General features: G+C 42.6%; 1 protein-coding gene across 1 annotated transcript in view; it reads right to left on the bottom strand.

Moving 5' to 3' along the window:
* CEP41 (centrosomal protein 41kDa) overlaps positions 1 to 9,696 on the bottom strand; it is a gene marked incomplete at its 5' end in the record, with an annotated part of 11,006 nt that extends 1,310 nt beyond the window's left edge. Inside the window, 7 exons of the mRNA XM_009705209.1 lie at positions 655 to 722; positions 1,077 to 1,228; positions 2,233 to 2,374; positions 2,848 to 2,917; positions 3,996 to 4,057; positions 8,475 to 8,522; positions 9,633 to 9,696. Of these exons, the coding sequence (XP_009703511.1) occupies positions 655 to 722; positions 1,077 to 1,228; positions 2,233 to 2,374; positions 2,848 to 2,917; positions 3,996 to 4,057; positions 8,475 to 8,522; positions 9,633 to 9,696 (606 nt within the window). The remainder of the gene's footprint in view (positions 1 to 654; positions 723 to 1,076; positions 1,229 to 2,232; positions 2,375 to 2,847; positions 2,918 to 3,995; positions 4,058 to 8,474; positions 8,523 to 9,632) is intronic.
* Positions 9,697 to 9,964: the final 268 nt, after the last annotated feature.

The following is a 9,964-nucleotide window of genomic DNA, read 5'->3' on the forward strand; positions in this document are numbered from 1 at the left end:
CTGTGATTTAAAACTGATTTCTCGGTACCTGAGGCTTGCCAGACACAGCCTAACCCCCACTGGAGTGCAGCCCCCCCAGCAAGCATCCACCATTGTTTTGAAGATCGGTTAGCAACAGGCAATAGCAAGAAGCACCTTCGTTCACAACCTCCCCTCTCCCCTGCAGCCCTCACAAGCTAACAACCTGGGAAATGATCACCCTAACGCTAACTAATAATCTTTTTTCTGTCCTCCAGAGAAAAGCCAGTCCCCATCAGGGTGCTGAGAAGAAGCCAAAGGATTTGATGAATGTATCCCTCAAGAAGCCCAGCACTCCAGTAGCAGCGGGGGATGAGGACCCAAGCATAGGTTTCCCTTCCAGTAGCCAAAATCCCAAGAAATGCCGAATTCCAGCAGCTCCCACTGGAGTCCAGAGGTGTTACAGCCTTGAGGAACTAGAATCTGGCATCTGACGGTAGCAGCGGAGCTACACCGGGTAATCACAGCCAGTGTCAAGGACCTCCCCTCCCACCCTCCTTGAAACCCACAGATTGATTAAGCATTGTCCCAGTCACAGTGAGTGCTATAGCTCCAGTTGTTTTTGGAAGCCCCCACCAACATCCCCTCATTTATTTTTTTTTTCTTCTATGCCAGCACTTTATATGTAAAGGATACATATTCCAGAATGCTATTTGTATATGGATTCATGGTTCTAGACAGCATTGCGATAGGGTAGGAATAAGCTGCAGAGGAAGGAAAAAAAAAAAAAAAAGAAAAAAAAGAGAGAGAGAGAAAAATCATACAGCAGCTGAACACCAACCGTCACACAACCAGGAATACAACTGATGCAGACGTGTTAGAGTTCAGCAGACTTGAAAACCCACTGAGTAAGGGATTAACATCAGTTTGGTCCCCTCATCCCTTTCCAGGAATGATGGGTGTACTGGATGAGCGCTGAGAGCATTCTGCACCCAAGTGATGTCCCACCTTGGCGGGAAAGAAAAAAAAAAAAAAAAGAAACGAGCCAGAATATGACACAGAGCCAAATATACGATCCCAGCTGACACTAGGCTGCGGTGGAATTCTAGCCTCCTCACCTCCGACAATGTGACATTGGTCATATGCATCTCGGTCTCGTACGTCCAAAAGCAGGAAGGGGCAGTTGGGATAAGGCATGTCTTTAGCCTGAGCGTCCGCTTTCTTTGGAGTGTCCTTTTCTACATCCAGTTCACCGATGCCACTTATCACACTACAAGAGGAAAGAGGAGGTTATGGCGCAAGCTCTCACGCTGAACACTTCCATACCTCTTCACCAGGTCAGAGTGCTTTTCCATCAATTGTTCCTACAGCCCATTTACGGTCCAGGACAGCCAGACACCACATAAAAAAGGAGACAGTCTATTTCAGGCTTTCCAGTACGTCATAAGATACTGATTTTATTTTTATCAATATATAAAAAAAACCCAGAGTACAGCCTTGCTATGGGAAGATACCATACTCTTCTGAATCAGTCAGTTCCAGGTGTTTTATGTCGTAAATGACTTTGAGGTGAGGGAGAATAATTCTAAGAAGCTGATGACATGGAGATCTCAGCAATCGAGACACCCTAAATAACTGTCAGTCATCCAGAAGCAGCACTATGCAGAGGTTTCCCATTTCATCACTAGATTGGATACAGGACATGCACAGAAACCTCCAGATACTCTTAGTGGTCACTAAATTGATGGTTTTGATACACAATCACCAAGCCCGTCAAGGCTAGCGTCTCAACTCTTCTGTTAACATTTGCACGGGTACAGCAAGGGAAAGGCTGAGACAAAGCTTCTCTCGCAGTGTCTTCCTGGTACCCCTGACCTTGACTAGCAATGTCTTGGGTTTGGAAACCGGACTCTTATTCTCAGTCACAGGACAATCCATTAAGATCATCAGGAAGACACATTACTGAGTTTACCAGGGCAGTTTATAACATGGATTCCTGAACCCAGGGACCTGGATTGAATCCCACAAACATATGTCCTTGTCAGCCATTTAGACAATCATCAGGCGGCAACAGTCTTGGGTTACAGCCTCAAACCAAACTCAGACAGGAAAACCTGTCAATTCTCTCTCTTGCTCACACCCCGAGACCTGCAAAATCAGGCTTTAGTGGAGAAACACAATATAAAGCCACTTAGTAGCCATTTAAAATAAATAGCTGGATAAAAATAATTATCTGCTAAGATAGGAAGAAAACTGTGTATTATTATCAGGCACCTCTGCAGGGTGGACCGATAGGATTCCCCAGCTCCTGTGTTGTTTATGAACAGGACTGGACTAGGTGTCCCATCAGGGCTTCCTTTCCCATTTGTCCCTGCTGCAACTTCAGCATCTGCATCTGGAGCAGGAGAATCAGCATCTGGGGAGAGAAGAGGGTACAAAGGGTTAAAACGCTGCAGGAAATAAACAAGCAGGTTTTAAGCCCAGTTTCTATTCTTGGAAGAAAGCATTACTCAAGGACAGCCTTATCTTCATCCTCTTATAAAGATGCCTTACTGAGAGCCTCATATTAAAAAATAATAAAGTCGTATGATTTTTAAGGGCTCAAGATCTCATTTTAACAATTCAATGAAAACGTAATTCTTGATGCATGATATCTACTGAGTTACTAGAACAAACTTGGCAGCACCAGGCCTTTCTTATTCGCAAGCCTTTCTGGTTTAGGAGTGTTTCTTTTCCCAAAGTGGAACGGCTGCAGGCCATAGGTTAAGTTATTTTTTCCTCCCGATTAAAAGACTTGCTGAATCGTCAGCTATGTCTGTCAGGACACAGCGCACCATACGACAGGGATCTACAGCTCTTTCTCTTTGTGCTTACAATAAATATTGTTACCTTCCAGCTTGTGGATCTCCTCATTTGTCACTTCTAAGGTTTCATCAGGTAGAGAGGCAACTTGGAGGACCTGCAGGAAACAAAAGCAAGCAACAATACCTTGATACGCCTGCACCAATGTCAGTGAAAGACAGCCGGGATCAGCTTAAGGAAAAACAATCCTCAAGTCAAAACACATTTAACTCAACGCAACTTCTGCTGGACTTCAAGGTCACATATAGGTCCATATATGATGCCTGTACTGCAAAGCGTGTCCTTTTACTAAACGGACTCGTAGCAAAAAAAAGGACACTCGACCTTAGAATAAAGAAAAGCCAGATGTGCCATGCTGGCAATATCAAATACCAGAATGTTTTCTGACTTCTATGAAGATTTCAGAGTATACACTCCACTGGCTAAAAATCACACATGGTTCATTGGTCTGTGAGAGCAGACCTGAGATATCCATGGACTAAATCAGTTCATCACACCAGCGAGAGTCACAGGACTGGTCTTAACAACCCCGGGAAACAAAAGATACCAATCTGCAGAAACTCACTCCTTCAATATTTGCAAGTTTAACCCTCCCTTTCCTTCTCTCCTTAGAAGACAGCTTGTCTTTTCCTAGTTTTCACTAGTTTTCTTCAACCAACATACAAGTAACACACAGCTCTTTACTTACTGATCAAATTTGCCTTTTTTTTAATATTTTGCTATATTACTTTTAATAAAAAAATACGCAGAAAGCCTTGAAGTCACAACTTTCCTATCTTCTGCAGTTAAACCTGCTATTAGGGAGGGCTTCAGGCTGTGGCTACTTGACACAAAGCTTGATGAGACCAGATTTGAATGCTACTTTACATAGCCCTTTTCTTTTGTAAGAGGCTTGAAGATCCTCTTAAGTTAATAGACAAAAAAAAAAAAGAGGAATACATTTCAAAGGACAGAGTCACTATAAACTTCAATTTCACAACTAAAAGCATTTGACTACTCTGAGAACATTGGCCTGAATGGTTTGCTTTTATTAAGGGAAATTTATGAGGGCAGGAAGAAGCCAATACAGAGGAATTACAGCTAAGGCTACATAACTTCATAGAAAGCTTTAGGCAAAGCAAAAATGCTGTTCATAAAAGAGAACTTTCAGAGGCCAGAGAGGGAACTATACATACCAACTGGGCAAAAGTAGTCACTCTCAGTCTTTTAAACAGCTCGTCCTTTTTATATCTGTAATCTTCAAAAACAAAACAGAAGAGGACAATGTAAATTTTCAGTTAATTCCCAGCTTTTGCAAATACCAGGTAAAGGGCTTAGTCCCAGCTACTCTCAGAGACTCTTCTCCAACAACGCAGGGTTTCTGGGCGCCGAGCTTGTGCTGAAGGATCGGAGCAGCAAACCTGCAGACTTTGTGAAAAGTAGTATCAGTTATAAAGAGAGATCTTGTCCAGATACGATTAACGTGGAGAAGGCAGATTTAGTTGCTTTTAGACTCAAACGTGTATTGCTTTGTGTTTTCTGTTCTTCCTGGGGGAAGGAAGCAGTTTCATGGATTTATCACCTTGCCTGCTGTTCTTTGAAGCTCCCTACAGGCGCAAAGCCTCTTAAACCAAAAGATTTAATTTACCTGAATTTTTAATTTGTGTAAGTAACAGCAGAATCAGAGCACAGGGGCACTGTATCTCAGACTATGTCTTTTCAAATACTCAGCTAAAGATGTATGTTTAATCTTTCCGATTAAAACGCTCCAGGTTTTCTTAGTTCATCTAACAATCAAATTCCCATTCCTACAATTTGCTGATATGGATATCTAAAGGAAGGGATAACTGACAGAAGTTGTTTAATGCAGAAAACTGAACAGCAGGCTGGTGTGGATACCAGCTTGACGCACACGTAATTGCTAGAGAAACCAGATTAATTGAATCTTAAGCCTGAAGACAAAGCTTAGGTAGCAAGAAAGCTGAGCAGTCTGTCGGAATGACTGGCAGACAACCAGAGCAGGGATTAAGGGTGCTAAGTAAGCGATGACAAGGATGGAAGCTGACTGCATACAGATACTCGGGAGGCATGAACACCAGGGAGAGAGAAGCCTTCTAGTGTGAAACAAAAGGGTGTATGTAGTAGGAGAGAGAAGATAAGACGAGTTATCAGTAGGAACATCTTGATATGAAAGAATCTCCCACGGGAAGCAATGAAAGCCTTGTCCTTTGGGAAATTTACAGCTAGAAAGGAGACGGCAGAGGAAGATACGCAGAAGAAAAAAAAAAAATAAATAAAATCAATCCTGCACTGGCCGGGAAAGGCAAAGGGCATGAATAAAATTCCTCCCCTGCCAGGCACTGCAGCTGTAACAGAGTTCTTCACGCAGCTCTTTAACCCATGAGAAGCCATGCTCTAAGGAACCTGCGATCTCTCAAACAACAAAATTGCTCCTCCTTTCTTTTCCTCCTCCTCCTCCCTTACTAGGCTCCACTTAAATCAATCCTGCACTGGCCGGGAAAGGCAAAGGGCATGAATAAAATTCCTCCCCTGCCAGGCACTGCAGCTGTAACAGAGTTCTTCACGCAGCTCTTTAACCCATGAGAAGCCATGCTCTAAGGAACCTGCGATCTCTCAAACAACAAAATTGCTCCTCCTTTCTTTTCCTCCTCCTCCTCCCTTACTAGGCTCCACTTCTGAAGTCTCAGATTTTTATTTTTAAAAGAAATAAAAGTCCCTTGCATTTTTCTAACAATTTTAGTAACCGTTGGAGGATATTCCAAACCGGTCTCTCTCCAGCTGCTCAGCCAAGAGGGCGAACAGCGGAGAACAGGACCTTTATTAAATCCAGCCAGTTAAGCATTTCTAAATCTTCTAAAACCATCTGCTGAATGCTCCATAGCTTAAGCAAGGGAAGATGGTGGTGAAGGGCTCCAAGCCACGTCGCTGTAACCACCACACAAAAAAATTACCACAAAATTAGCTTATGGAAACTCTCAAGCGGACATGTGTTTAGAGAAGGAGCCACGTGAACGCTGGAGGCTGAGATCTCTTCCCAATACAAGCGGTGATCACGCGATTCCCGACGGACATTCTGCTAGGAGAAGATTCTCCCTGCACACAGCCAACGGGCACATTAGGGTAGCAGAACAGGCACAAAAAGAAAAGAAATTGTGAGCTTTAACCTCTGGGTTATTTTATTCCTTTCCTTTCCTCTTGAATATACTTACTGAAGAGGTAGGCCAATTAATTTCCAGCATTCAGAGCAGAGTTCCCAAATCTGACATCCTACCCTATATAATTTTTATTAGGCTGTAAAGCGAGTGCCTACTTGCTACTGAAGAGCGTGCCTTAGAAAAAAAGGAGTGCATCCAAAATATCCCAGTGCACTGCAAGGTGCCCTATGCATTTCAAAGCATGAGTCTGAAGTACAAGACCTGTACATAAACTAGATTTCAGATTGTCAATTAACTGGAAAAATCACCCTCGCAGTTCTTGCAAAACCACCTGGTTTCAAGCCTCAAGTTTAGGTTGCGAAAGCCTCCCTGTAACTCAAAAATAACAGCAACAATTCTCTTTCATACAGCCCATTTCATCTGCTCGACACAAAACCCATGCGTAGCCCACGTCCAAATGATTAAAGCTCCCCAGCCATGGACAAAAAGAGCCCTTCAGCCACGTGAAGACCAAGGAATTAACTTAATTTAGGACAGATAAAACCGCAAAGCTTATGAAGCGCTGGGCGTACACAAACACTGACAAAGCAGAACCACTGTCACCGTGCTCATACAATACAGCTGCTGGATGGTTTCTGCCCACCTCAAGCAAGGATCATTTATCCCAGAACAAGCCTTTATGACTTCGATCTTCCCTCTACCGCCCAAAATTATTTCTATCAACAAAAAAACCAAACCAAAACTGTTGTTTGTATACAAAGCCTGACCTGGAGCAAACCACTCTGAATGCTTGCACGAGCCTCCCAGTAGTTATCAGAAAGTTCAGAAGACGCGCTGCTTCTGACTACAAAAGCAACACAACGTACCTGGTTCTGTCCAGGAAGGTCCATTCGAATCTTCTGACATTTTTTGCTTCAGTGAACTGGTCTGAGGCTGTAAGTACAGTGTATTCAAGGATGTGCTCCTCGGGGCTTCGGAAATGAGTGAAGCAACACCAGAGAAAAGAAGAGACTTGGTGTCTCTCCTCAAGTCAGTCCTCCAGAGGACAAATCATCGTGGTTCCAGCTCTCTCATTTTTGATTCCACTGCGAGCTCATGGTATTAAGTCCTACTCTCTCACATTACACAAGAGACAGAGAGTTGCCTGTACTGCGTGTTTAAAGTTCTGTCCAAATGGTGTCATCTATCCATGAGAAATCAAGGGGGAGAAGTTTCTAAACTGCCTGGGAACACAAGGTACCTATTCAGCCCAAATATAATGAGAAAGTTTCTACTGGACTCCAGAACCGCGATTAAACAAAAGAACTCCTACAGGAAACAAAATCAGATTCACAGCGGAGATTGAAAACCAACTAGACCCATACAACAAGATTTTCAGCACAGATAAAAAGCGATGGCAACCCAGTGTTAAGCACTGAAATCTTAGTCAGTCAACACAGGATTTTGGAAAGCAAAGTCATTTCTCTTGATTTTCCTCAAAGACCTGTGGTGTTTAAAAAAAACAAAACAAAACAAAACCCAAAACAACTAAACCAACCAGCAACAACGGACCATTTTACACAAAGTCGAGCACAAATATATTCACGTGACAGATTAGTGACCTCTCTTATAATATGAGCACTACCACTTTAGAGGAACAAAGTAAGTGGGTCTAAGAACTAAAACTGAACATTCAAAATCCTAATTAATCCTTATTAATGGGGATGATCTTTCTTTCATATCAATAAATGCAGCTTTTGTGTTTAATAGCTTTCCTGGCTCTCTATATGAAAACAAGAGGGACAGCAGCTGAAAATAAAGTAGTGAAACATGAGCTTTATTAGTAAGAATTTTTTTAAAAGCCTATTTTCAGTGGGAAATACAGAGTGGGAAAAAAAAAATTAAAAAATCAGTTAGGCTTTCATTAGCCTGAACAACCCAAAGTCTTCAAAACATCGGTGTATAGTTCTGGTGAAATCAATGAGTTACACAGGAATGAGCTTGTCTTTTTCCTATCTTGGAGTATTCTGATAGAAATCTAAGCATACTAAAATTATACAAAGGTAAGAGATCTCAAGTTGTTATCGAAAAGTGAAATAAAGTCTCAGACGTGCAATCTGAGTCTTCCCAGATGAGTCTAGTCTAGCTTTCCTAGTCTAGAGAACTTCTTCCTGTCTGCTTTCCATCTAATAACAAATATTGCACAAAGAAGGATCTGGAAAGACTTTTAGATGTGCCTGCCTGGTTTCTTAGGTTAAATCTGTAAAGCACTGTGACAGACAGAGAAATAAGGCACAGGACAAAGTGGAAGGTGCCCAGCAAAGAATCAAAGCAGAAGCATCTTTGTATCCTACTGCTGCACGTTTCTACAGTTCGTTCCCGTAAATGGCTGTGGGAATCATTGGAGTGGAGATTTCCAAGCAAACGGAGGGCCTGGGACTCAATCCCTGCTCCTCAATGCTGTTTCAGTTTTGAACTAACTCACCGCAAGTTACATTCTGCTCCTCTCCAGATACTCACTTCTTTTGATCTCTTCCAGCTTCTCAGTGTATTTTGTCAAACTGCTTCCTGTAACAAAACAAAAACAAACAAAAAAAACCCACCACACCACAATCAGTTTGTTACCATTTTTTTATTAGTGGTTTTCTTCAGGGCTATTAAGGCTTAAATTTTCATTTTTTTTTAAGGAAAAGATCGGACTATGATAACAAATGGTTGTTGGAGATCCTCTTTCACCATGACAATACAAGGCAGCCATAAATCAAAAATACCATGATCTTCCTCTTAGTGCTCTTCTCTCGCAAGGAAGGCCGAGCCAAATAGCAAAGTCAGTCAAAGGACTTGCTGGACCCCAGCTGCCAGCTGTCTCTGGGAACAGGCAGTGGTCCATAGGTTAAAGCCTCCATAATGGATAAAAGAAGTCACTGCAAATGTTTATGACCAGCAAGAGCTCAAACCTTCTACATATACCCTCAGCGCTGTTTCAGTTCTTCTACAAAATGCATCCAAGTTTTATTTTACAGAATTTTCAGTGAGGGTACGGAGGTACCCACACTCTGCTAGTCAGAACGGCAATATTCCAAAAAACCAGCCTCGTAGCACCCTTCCCATCTACAAGTTCCACACCAAGCTCTCTCTACTCAAAAGCGTAAGTTGTTTGGACGATGCTTTGGAGAACAAAGTAACCACCATCACCTTCAGAAAGTCACTACCTAAAACTCAGTAGGCTACAGCCCTCTCTCTGAGGGAGCTAAAATCAGGACCTCGCTATTCAAATCTTGCCTCCGACACACTGCTTCAAGCACAACTGTGGCCACGCTGTCCCTTCCCAACGTTGTGTGGGTACTATAGGCAGGTGTTACTGCATTAAATTCAACCACTTTAACAACAAAAAAATCCCAAAGACACCCACCAAATAATTCCCTTGACAAGACATTAGCTTGTACAAGAAAAACGCACATACAGAAACTCCAAGACCAGTAATTTCTATGGGAACTGTCACAACAGAGCCTGACATCGTAAGGCGAGACACATCACCATCATGATGCAAGTTCTGACACGGCTGCACTGTATCTGGGGTAAAGTAGCGCAGGACCGAGGCACTTTAGACATTCAGCTTATTTTTGTATATTCTTACATCCACGTTCGGTGTTTTCATCCTACGACGATTTCACTTACCAGTATCGAGGCGGGTTTTTATATGTTGGTATCTGGGGTTCTGAGGGATGCGCCTGGTTAAATACTGTTTTAAAAAGGAAAAGATAACAGGAAGTCAATATACAGTCGTGTGTTTGTTTTAAAAGCAAAAAAACATTAACAGAAAAGGCAATCTGCAGAGCTGTAAGAGACAGCAAAAAGAGAAGCGAGCTCACAGGCACCCTCTGCTCTCCAGCAGGAGGAAAAACCTCTGAATCTTCAACACGGTATTAAAACCCTGCCAAACCGCCCCTTTAAAGCCTTAAAAGGAGAATTTCTGTCCCCTTCTCTCTCCACTCGCGCCCCACCCGGAG

The sequence above is a fragment of the Cariama cristata genome, unplaced genomic scaffold (assembly GCF_000690535.1).
Source record: "Cariama cristata isolate BGI_N322 unplaced genomic scaffold, ASM69053v1 scaffold16768, whole genome shotgun sequence".
Lineage (NCBI taxonomy): Eukaryota > Metazoa > Chordata > Aves > Cariamiformes > Cariamidae > Cariama > Cariama cristata.